Here is a 12,300-nt window from a genome sequence, read left to right as displayed (position 1 = left end):
TAGAAAGTTTCTTTCTAACTGTAACTGTTTCCCACTGTTTCTAACTGTAACTTCACAACCAGTTCATGAGTAGTTATTGACTCTTAACAATAAAAGTTGAACTTAGCATCCTTACCTGGCACCCTCTTTGCCCAGTTGATCATGTGAACCAGCTCCCTGTCTGCAAGGTTTGTCAGCAAGCCCATCATTGAAGCCTCACTGAACGGTCTGGTAGGATCGTACTCTGAATAGATAATGGGGGGCTCAGCCTCCAACAAGGCACTGACCATCTGGTCGGCAGTCAAGGATAAGGCAGGGCTGTTCTTCTTAGTGTGCTTAATCAAGACGGGGCTTGGCCAAAGACTGGAAGCTCTCATGTCTCCAGAGGACCCTGCTTCATTCCTGCCGCCGTCCCCATCATCTCTTTGGCGCCTGTGTTTCAACATTCTCCCTCCTCTTCGGTCTTTCCGAATCCCTGAGAACACAGAAAGAAAAAAAATTTATTATTTTCCTTATGCAAACTTTCATACTAAAATCGTCTTCAATGCTAATAGTCCTTTATTCCATTTAAAGAAATACTTCGGGGAACAGGTGTGTTGGTAAGTGTTTGACAATCATTTCTCCAAGAAATTTTTGTTTTTAAAAGGCTTTGATTTGTAGCATTCAACAATTTCAATGGTGTAAATATTCCTACAGCAGCAAATTTTAAGCTGCTCATCTGACATCGAGCAGCTTACAAAACTCCTAAAAACTGAACATAGGCTTTTGTCTGACACGCCGTGTGTGTGTGTGTGTGTGTGTGTGTGTGTGTGTGTGCATGTAAGAAATGTTACAAAAAGAACAGAATTATAATAATTAGTTATTCTTGAAATATAGCTGAGCATCGAACACTGCTTCTGCTATGAATATTCTTAAAATAATTGTAAAAGGCATTTTTAAAAAGCATTTAGTAAATATCCTCCTCATTCAAGTAGATCTCTTAATGGAAAACACTGAACAGGAAGGACTTATCCAAAATGTTTCTGACAGCCTCTGGACCCCAGAGGCACTCAGTAGGGCTTTCATTGCTACTAAGCTACACTTCATCACCTTAGGAATTGAGACCCAAGACCCTCAAGTAGTTTACTTGGTTTTAAGAGTCTCAAAAATATATTTCGCTTTTCCTAATATAAAAGTTTTGAAACAGCTGAAAATAACTTCCCCCATAATGTTTACCCAGCTGTGGTTCTCATTAACTAACTTATGGGGGAGGGAGAATCCAATCTCTTTTGCAATGATTTTTTGAAGTTTCAACTCAGTATATTAACCTGGAAAATATCACGCTGTGGTGCTGAAATGTATCGGCAGAAACAAATACTTTAAAAAGACAAAAATTTATCCAATCATCTATCGACGGACACTTTGGTTAGTTCCATGATGTGGTTTATATACACAATGGAGTACTATTTTGCCATAATAAAAGATGAACTAGTGCCACTTGCAACAATATAGATGGATCTTGAGATTATTATGTAAGCAAAATAAGTCAAAAAAAGTCAAGAACCATATGATTTCACTGATATGTGGGATATTAAACTGAAAGCAACAAAGGAACAAGACAAACAAAGAAACAAAAACACATAGACATATACAATAGTTTAGTGGTTACCAGAGGGTAACAGGGGAGGAGGGTGGTAGATGAGGGTAAAGGGGATCAAATATATGGTGATGGAAGGAGAACTGACTCTGGGCTGTGAACACACAATGTGATATATAGATGATGTATTACAGAATGGTACACTTGAAACCTATGTAACTTTACTAAACATTGTCACCCCAATAACCTTTAATGTAAAAAAAGACAAAAGTTAGGGCCAGCCTGGTGGCTCAAGCTGTTAGAGCTCCATGCTCCTAACTCTGAAGGCTGCCGGTTCAATTCCCACATGGGCCAGTGGGCTCTCAACCACAAGGTAGCCGGTTCAAGTCCTCAAGTCCCTCAAGGGATGGTGGGCTCCATCCCCTGCAACTAAGATTGAACTTGGCACCTTGAGCTAAGCTGCCTCCCGGATGGCTCAGTTGGTTGGAGCGCATCCTCTCAACCACAAGGTTGCCAGTTCGATTCCTCAACTCCCGCGAGAGATGGTGGGCTGTGCCCCCTGCAACTAGAAAACGGCAACTGGACCTGGAGCTGAGCTGCACCCTCCACAACTAAGATTGAAAGGACAACAACTTGACTTGGAAAAAACGCCTGGAAGTACACACTGTTCCCCAATAAAGTCCTGTTCCCCTCCCCCAATAAAATCTTAAAAAAAAAAAAAAAAGACAAAAGTTAACACAAGCTTCCATATTGTCAAAAATGTTAATCTCTCCAAAGTATGTTAGAAAGCAACAGTTCTTAAATTTATATGAAAGAAGTAATCATTTTGGTAAAGTTAATACAATTATTTTTCAAAGTAAAGACATGAGCAGTAACACTGTAATATATCACCTTTTTCTTCATTCCATAACAAATGAATAACTAATGTCAGAATTTTGTTCTATGTTACCCTAACCTGTCAAGGAATTTGGACAACTATGTGGCTGTAATTTTTTATGCATAACTTTTATTTTTATAGGTCTATATTAGACATATTAGATGACACCTGGAAAATTTTATGAATCTACAGACTCTTCCTATTTGTTCAGTATTAAAACAAGCATTTCTCAGAACTCTTGGAATTAGTAATAATAGTAAAGATTATTATCACTAATATTCACTGAGTACTCACCACTTGTGTTAAGCACTTTATATATACTTTACATGTAAGCACTTGACAACCAAAGTAGTCCTCACAATAATCTTGTAAGGTAAATATTGGAAAACTGCTACTTAAAGAAGTTGATGAACTTGACTGAGACCATTATCTATTCTAGTTCTGAAATCAAGACTTTTTTTCAGTTAACAGAGTTTTAAAATTTTATCCATTATCAACAAAGTTGATGGATTTAAAGGAACCTAGAAGTAAAATAGATCAGATGACAACAGTTGGATCTGACCAATCATGTTGTCCTTAGTCAGGTATTTCACATATTTCACTGCCAAATGTACTGAGATTATAATATCTGAATTAAGGGAGATGATATTCACAGTCTAAACTCAGTTTATCAGAGCACACTTGGAGTATCACACTCATTGCTGGATGCTGCATATATAAGCAAAATAAATCTATTCAGGATAGAGTAACGATGATGGTGAAGAGATGTGAAATCAGGTCACATGGAGAATGACTAAGGAACTAAGAGCATTAGCCCAGAGAAAAGACGACTTCTAAGAAGCATGAGTGTCACCTTCAAATGGCCTGTCCTATATAAAATGGTATTATAATCGGAATGGTTTTTTCCCCCCAAAATTTGTATGTTAAAATCTAATCCCCCATATGATGGTATTTGGAGAGAGTGCCTTAGGGAGGTGATTAAGACATGTGGGTAGAGCCTCCAGAGTGGAATTAGTGTCCTTATAAGATAGAGGCCAGACAGCTAGCTTGCCCTTTCTCCCACGTGTGGAGGATACGAGAAGACAGATGTCAGCAAGCCAGAAAGCAGACCCTCACCAGACACCAGATCAGCAACTTGATCTTGGACTTCCCAACCTCCAGAATTGTGAGAAATAAATGTTTGTTGTTTAAGCCACCCAGTCTATGGTATTTCTGTTATAGTAGCCCAAATTGACTAAGGCAGATGGGTTCATCTTGATCTTTATGAGCAAAAATGGTAAAATATAAGAACTATATGGAAACTATGAGTAGTTAGAATTCAATATAAGCAGTCTGTAATGTCAAAGCTGACAAAAAAGATAAAATCCATAGGAAATGATGTGTTGGATCACTGGAGGCTAGATGAAGACTTTAAGGGGATGTTACTGAAATGATTCAATTATCCAGTAAGCATTTGCACTGCGTAGATAACCTTCAATATACCTTTCATTCTCAGATTGTATAACCCTATGGTCTTTCATTTGGAATGTAAGACCAATAGCCTTGGAAGAAAAAAACAGGAAAAGAAGATAAAAAGCAAAGAATTTATTTAGGTTCATATTTCATAGGAAGTTTCATAGGAAATTCTGAGGTCAGAATTTTGACAGGATAAATTCTGACTAATATTTACCTATTTTGGGTAGGGATTGGGATAAAAATATGGATTGTTCTTCAGTAGTAGTCAGTATATTAGTCAAATACTATTTATCCTCCTACTCTACAACTTTACATAGAGATTGAGAATTTGAACAGATCTTCTAGGGAAGCTGAGGCAGCAAATAAATAATTTGCTGATAATTAATATCAGATGTACATGGAAAGATAAAAGCATGTACATGTGATACAAGTCACACAAGTGATTTGACTAAAAATGAAATAGTTAAAGGTGATATTGTTTTCCCTAAGATAAAATCAGAAGATACCTGGTTACAACTGCACATAAAATAAAAATAAAGTTTATGCTTTCTATTATAAATGTAATTTATCTAAATTTTAAAAGATTTCAAAGATAAAGACAAGTAGATAGAAAGGTAACAAAACAAAACATAGTATTACCAGCCACTTTAAAATGTCCCAGCAGTCATACTACAGACAATCTGACTTCCAGAAAAATTAGTTTTAAACTCAATTCAGGGAGTAGTAGTGAGAGTGATCAAAAATTGTTTATCAAAGTATTTGTTCATTTGGTAAACTTTGTTCAATATTTACAATGTACAGATGACGCAGCAGTAAACAAGGACACATCATGTTACCCTCCATCAAGTTTTCAGATTGGAGGGAGAAAAGACTGTCAACAAAACAAAGAGGCAACCATTTAATGGGAGAAGATACTTGTAAAGAACACCTCCAATAAGGGGCTAATATCCAAAATATATAAAGAACTCATGCAATTCAATAACAAAAAAAACCCATCCAATTAAAAAATGGACAGAGGTTCTGAATAGACACTTCTCCCAAAGAGACAAGTGGACAAAAGATATATGAAAAATGCTCAACTTCACTAGATATTAGGGAAATGTAAATCAAAGCCACAATTAGATACCACCTCACACCTATTAGAATGGCTATTATCAATAAGACGAGTAATAACAAGTGTTGGAGAAGTTGTGGAGAAAAGGGAACCCTCATACATTGCTGGTGGAATGTAAATTGGTGCAGCCACTATAGAAAACAGTATGGAGGTTCCTCAAAAAATTAAGAATAGAATTACCATATGAGCCAGCAATCTCCCTTCTGAGTATCTGTCATGCGGGGTGGCCTGCGAGGCCTCTAGTCCTGCTCCCCACATAAGAACACAGGATATGGCTAGGACAAAAAGGAACACCCATGGAGCCATACCACTCATAGGGGAGTCATACCACTATAGTCTCACTGGAGGCACTATAGTATCACTGGAGGCTGGATCCACATGACCTGCAACCTGCTGTCCACTTCTCTGCCTGCCAACCAACCGACTGACCAACCAAATAAAAGATCTGTCTTAATGTGTCAGACTAGGCATTTTGAAAGACAACTTCTAACTACTTTACAGTTTATTTAATCATTCTTTTTTTCATCCTTTAAATTCTTTGGCTCAGGAAAAATTAATATACTATCTGAATATTCATTAATTAGACTTAATTGGATTATTTGTTCCTAGTGCATTCTACTTTTTAAATTTTCTTTTTCTGAAATGATCTGTTTTCTTCTTAACACTCTATGCCTCTACAAAAAGTATAACTTCAGTAATTTTTCCAGTTCCCTAAGACTATTTTAATGTATTGCTAAATATTTCAACACTTGCATAATCACCTTTCTTTTTGTTTCTCAGTAATGCCACATATTCATGAGATATTAAAAAAAAGGCAAATAAATACACTAAAAGCTATTTAACTCAACATGTTGAAGAAAACAGAAGTGCTGATTAGTTAAGAATTAAATAAAGATAAGAACTAATAAAACTTGCTCCAGGAAATCCCCCTGCATCAATTCTAATGTTTTCCCTTCAAATACTAGCAATGAATCTTACAAGGTAGGAACTGTCATAGTTTCCCAGTTAACAGAGAAAAGAAGTTTAGAATTTAGAATAACTATCAACCGCAAGGTCACACCAAGGGAAGCGCAGAAATTTGAACCTAGTTGAATTATGTCATTATAGATTATTATTAATATTATCATAGATGCTAAGTGTAGCAGGTCAGAGCACTATGAATTACCCACTTCATTTTACTTAATGTTCTTTCCGTCCTTCCTTCCACATCCAACAAATCACCACAAACTAGGATTTCTGCACATATCGCTTTTTTTAGTCCCCTCCTTTCTCAGTGCCGCCATTGTAGTTCATATTTCCTATCCCTTCTTACCTCGATCAATGCAGCATCTCCTAATGTGCATCTGTGCTTACTTTCAATCTCCCTTCCAACTCAATTTACTGCAGATTGATTAATCCCCATTTCATCCTGTCATTATCTGTCTAAATCCCTCAAAGACTTTCTTAGCCTACAGCACAGAAGTTGTTTATGTTGTAAAGATGCTTGTCAGTCCTAAGGGGGTGTCAGAGGTAGTCTGGTTGGGGCTTTTGGCCACCCTATTCCCCCCATTTGTCTAAAGTCATGTTTTTATATACGTGTTTATATTGGGATTAGGAAAATCACTTCTTTCTAAAAGGGTTTATTGGTTTTAGTCTAAATTTAAAAAGCCACTGACCTACTAAATAAAATCAAACACTTCATTAAAACTCATAAATTTCTACAAATGATCCCAAAGTATTTTTCAAACCTATCTTTACAAATCTCCTCCACAAACCTTTATTTTTCATGAAACAGGGTTGGACATGTGCCACTTTGTGTAATACTTTCCATATCCATACATTGTGCCCTTTCTACCTCTCTTATGTCAGTTTTGGCCCCCACCCCAGTCCTAGTGGCTCTACCTCCTCCATTCTTATAGCTTTTCTTTCCTGTGTCATTCATTGAACAACTATCATGTGCTACCTTCTACATTTAATTATACCTGAGTTCCCCCTCCCTGAGCTATGGCCTAGAAAGTCCTTCTAGGCAGAAAATTAGAGAGACTGTGGGACTCACCTCACTTATTTTCCTTTTCTCAAGAAACACTGCCCCACATTGCTGATAGCCAAGGTTTCATAAATTTTTACCCAGTTTTTAAAAAATGTTTCTGGTGGGTGACAATAATGGTTAGAACTGAAAGGTGAAAATAGACAAATCTACTCTTAGTTGGACATTTCTTTTATCTCCTTGTCAACAAATGATAGTTCAAGTAGGCAAAAAATCAGTATGAATAGAGTTGACCTCAACAACACTATCAATCAACTTGATATAATTGATATTTATAGAATAGGAAACAACAGATGAATACACATATTCTTCAGCTCCAATGAAACATTCACCAAGTTAGACCATATTATGGACCATAAAAACATCCTCAATAAATTTTAAATACAGAAATATATAAAGTTGGCTCTTAGACCAGAATGGAAATAAACTAGAAATCAGTAACAGAAGACACCTGAAATTTCGCAAATATTTGGAGATAAGAATTTTAAAGAATGTATGGGTCAAAGAAGACTCTCAATAGAAATTTTAAAATATTTGAACTAATGAAAATAAAAATAAACGTTAAAAATTCGTGGGATGTAGGAAAAGTAGTGCTTAGAGGAAAATGTTTAACATTAAATAAATAATATGAGATAAGAAAAATATGTCAATAACCTGAGCTACCACCTTAGAAACTAGAGAAAAAAGATCAAATTAAGCCTAAAGCAAGCAGAAGAGAAAAAATAAAAATTAGAGATAAAATTAATAAATTGAAAACCGAAGCACAATAAAGAAAATCAATGAAACTAAAACTGGTTCTTGAAAAGGTCAATAAAATTGATAAACTAGCTAGGATATTAAGAAAAAAAGAGAGAAGACATAAATTACCAAAATCATAAGTGAAGAGGAGTCACTATCCCTGTTTTCATGGATATTAAACAGATAATAAAGGAATATCATGAACAACTCTACATCCACAAATCTGATAATTTAGATGAAATGGACCAATTACTCGAAGACACAAATTACCAAAACTTATATAAGGAGAAACAACTAATCTGAACATCTCTAATATCTATAAAATAAATTAAATCAATAATTAATAACCTTCCAAAAAAGAAATCACTCAGCTCAGGCGGTTTCACAAGTTATTTCTAAAAATATTTAGGAAAGAAACCATGCCAATTTTCTATGGTCTCTTTCATCAAAAAAACAAAAGCAGAGGAAATACTCCTAACTCATTCCATGAGTCCCAGCACTACCCTAATACCCAAATCAATAAAGACATTACAAGAAAGGAAACTACACACTTTTATCTCTCAGGAGCATTGGCACAAAAATCATCAACAAATGTCAGCAAGTCAAATCCAATAATGAATAATGTATTAAAGAGATTATGCCACTGTGAACAAGTGGAATTTATTCCAGGTATGTAAGGCAAGGTCAAAATTAGAAAATAAATACATGTAAACCACTACATCAATATAGAAAACAGAAAAAAGTCATATGATTATATCAATTGATACATAAGCATTTGAGAAAATTCAATATCCATTCAGGAGTTAAAAAAAAAAAATCTCTCAGTATGGTAGGAATAGGTAATAACTTTCTCAGTTTATTAAAAGATACCTACATAAAAAAAGCTGTCATCCTTAAAGGTGAAAAACTGGATGCTTTCCCCCTAAAATGAAGACCAGGCAAGGACGTCCTCTGTAATACCTCCTATTCAAACAATGTACTAGAAATTATAGCAGTGTAATAAGACAGAAAAGAAAATGAAAGGCATACAGATTGCAAGGAAGAAATAAAACAGTCTTATTCACAGATGACATAATTGTCTTTGCAGAAAATCCCATGAATTACCAAAACAAGCTCTCTCCTGAAAACTAATGAGTGATTCCACTAAGGTTAAAGGATACAAGGTCAACTACACAAAGTAAATTTTTTCCTTTATATCAGCAATGAACAATTGGAATTTGAAATTTTAGAAAACAATATCACTTATAATAGCATTTGAAATAAAATACTAAAGGATAAATTAACAAAATATGGATAGGACCTATATATAGAAAACGATAAAGCACTGATGAAAAAAATCAAAAAAGATCATTTAAAATGAGAGATATTCATGTTCATGTATTGGAAGTTTAATGTTGTTATGTTCATTTGTCAATATTATCAGATGTCAATTCTTCCAACTTATCTATGATTCAGTGCAATCCCAATCAAAATCCCAGCAACCTATTTTGCAGTTATCAACAAACTGATTCTAAACTTTAAATGGAAAGGCAAAAGACCTACCATAGCCTTTAAATACTGAAAAGAACTGATATACTAAATAAATTGGAGGACTCACACTACCTGATTTCAAAACCTACTATAAAGGCTACAGTAATAAAGACAGTGTGGTAATGGTGAAAGCATAGAAAGGAAGACCAGTGAACCAGAATAATGAGTCCAGAAATAGGACCACACAATAACTGATCTTACAAAGGAGATAAAACAATTAAATGGAGAAAAGATAGTCTTTTCAACAAATTTGCTGCAACAATTGGACATGACATGCAAGAAGAATCTATATACAAACCTTACACCCTACACAAATATAATTGAAGTGGATCGTTGACCTAAATGATGATGAGAGACTACAATAAAACTTATTGAAGAAGAGTAGGAAAATTCCACATGACCGTAGTTTGGTGATAAGTTTTAATCACCACACCAACAGAACAATCCATGAAAAAAAAAAAAGATCAATAACTTGAACTTTTTTAAATTAAAAACTTTCTACTGTAAAAAAAAAAATAGCCACTGTTAAAAGAATGAAAGATAAGCTACAGACAGGGAGAAAATATTTGCAAGCAACATATTAGGTAAAGATTTGTAATCAAAATATACAAAGAACTCTTAAAGCTCAACAAAAAGAAAAACAAAAACCTAATTTCAAAATGGGCAAAAGATATGAATAGACGCCTCACCAGAAAAATATATATAGTTGGTTAAAAAACATAAAACAAACACACACACATATATATGAAAGGATGCTCAATGTCACTTGTCATTAGGGGATTGCAAATTAAAGCAAAATCAAGTATATCACTACACATCTATCAAAATGGCTAGAATCTAAACACTGACAATAGCAAGTGTTACCAAGAATGTGGACCCACAGGAACTCTTGTTCATTGTTGGTAGGAATGCAAAATAATACAGCTACTTTGGAAGATAAATGTATTAGTGTCCTTATGAAGCTAAACACAGTCTTACCACATGATCCAGCAATTGTCTCCTAGATATTTCCCCAACTAGTTTTCAAAACTTATGTGCACACAAAAACCTGCATGCAAATGTTTATAGCAGTTTTATTCACAATTTCCATAACCTGGAAACAATCAAAATGTCCTTCACAGGTAAGCAGATAAACAAAACAGTGGTACATATCCATACAGTTGAATACTATTCAGCGATAAAAAGAAATAAGCTATCAAACTACGGGAAAAAAATATGGATGAACTCACATGTATGTTGCTAAGTGAAAGTAGCCAGTCTGGAAATGTTCCATACAATTTGATTCCAAGTATATGACATTCTAGCAAAGATAAAACTATAGGGATGCTAAATAAATCAGAGGTTGCCAGGGCTCAAGGCAGGAGGGAGAGGTTGAATAGGGGAATTACAGGATATTTTATAGGGTGAAGAAACACTAGGGTCCTTTGAGGTGACTAACCATTGTGTATTAATTGTCCTTAGTAAGTCTACTTGGGTACAGATAGCCTGATCCTCCTGGGAGTGCAAAGGAACTTCTTCCCTTTTTCCTCCCAAACTACCACAGCAGTCATACCTGCTTGAATTGTTCTACTTGCGAGAGGGGTAACAAGGCTCACCAATCACATTACCCAAGCCCTGTCTGGCTCTCCTTCATCTCAGGCCCCAGAGCTAGGTTCCCATTTTCTGTGACAACAGGAGCTCAGCAGTGACGGAAGGGAGCAGCTGCTGTACTACAACTGAAGCAAACTTTCTTGATGTGCTGTCAGCCCTGCCTGGTCATGCCTGTTCCATCACAGAGCACGTGCCCACAAGTTGATACCAACCCAAGTCTCTATCTGTCCCATTGAGCTGGAGTTGTCTGACCAAACAGGCACTTGAAAAAACACAAATTGCCAAGAACACAATTATTCTTCTCTGCAATCAGCATGTATTTATATTTATAATCAGGAAAACGAGACCCAAATTGTTACTGTTTTTAAAGTTAATTCTTCTTCAAAGCAAGTGCATAGAGAGTATTGATCTCCCTCTTCTCCACATCATATTGGAATATCACAATTTACTCTGATGCTACTTGTCTCAAAGTTAATTTTCAAAGGGATTGCTTGGTTCCTGGTCTGACTTGTTGCTGTACTGTTTGAACAATGTCCCTTGTGGAAGCTGAAGTGACCAAAGAGGTAGCCCTCGAATAAGAATGCATTGTTTTGGAATTTCCCCAGAAGTCTGGGCAGGGGATGCCACGAGTGGGAACTTGATCACAGATTACCACACCTTTAATTGCATGTGAAATCATGCTGCCTCATCCCAGTGACACAACCACGAGTCAAGGTCCAAATCAAGTAAAGGGTAAGTCACAACCACATGTGTCCTCAACAACGTACATTTTGGCTTAAAAGTATAATGTTCTTTCTTAAACTACTGTGCATTTTAATAAAAATTCTGCTAATAAAATCTCCTTCTAGAGACAAGCTGTGGCAGGCTGTTCTTTAAGAATCTGATTATTAATAACAAAATTTATGGGGTGAGGAGAAAGCAAGACTTATTTTCTTGCCTGGCCTCATTTCCCTGTAATATCTTAGCGATGAGTCTCCTGCTGGCAGTCACTCTGTAGCCAAGAGAATAAATAGATACCAGGTTCAGCCTGTGAAGATTCTCTCTTTTCTCCCATTCTGAACAGTTCTGGAACTCAGCTCCACAGTTTTCCTTCTGTGATTTGTGAAAGAAACAGTTTGTCTCCTCACCTCCCCATGGGTCTCTTCTTTGCCTCATGCTGGTTGGTGCAGAGTTGGATACAAATAAAGTCCCTGTTTAATGTGGACATGGACGAATCCTCCCAGCCTCGCTTAAGTCACCAACATGCAATTACATTCTCTTGGACAAGAAGTGCCTGCCAGTGGGACAGTCATCATACAACAATCCTGCAATTGGATCACAAACGAGTTTCACCCCGGCAGGCGCTTAACCAACGCTCAAGTGGGTGCATGTCCTATTTCTTGAGACTTAAAAGGGGTTATTCCTTTTTATAAACT

The 12,300-nt window shown here is 36.0% G+C and overlaps 1 protein-coding gene across 4 annotated transcripts in view; it reads right to left on the bottom strand.

The window, feature by feature from the left end:
* ESR1 (estrogen receptor 1) overlaps nucleotides 1–12,300 on the bottom strand; it is a 358,432-nt gene that overhangs the window by 152,733 nt on the left and 193,399 nt on the right. For all 4 annotated transcript variants that reach the window (XM_033103075.1, XM_033103072.1, XM_033103074.1 and 1 more), the window contains one exon: nucleotides 116–454. In XM_033103075.1, the coding sequence (XP_032958966.1) occupies nucleotides 116–454 (339 nt within the window). The remainder of the gene's footprint in view (nucleotides 1–115; nucleotides 455–12,300) is intronic.

This window comes from Rhinolophus ferrumequinum, chromosome 3 (assembly GCF_004115265.2).
Source record: "Rhinolophus ferrumequinum isolate MPI-CBG mRhiFer1 chromosome 3, mRhiFer1_v1.p, whole genome shotgun sequence".
In the NCBI taxonomy this organism is placed as follows: Eukaryota; Metazoa; Chordata; class Mammalia; order Chiroptera; family Rhinolophidae; genus Rhinolophus; species Rhinolophus ferrumequinum.
Note: the sequence above shows the minus strand (reverse complement) of the source record. Positions and strands in the feature narration are given on the sequence as shown.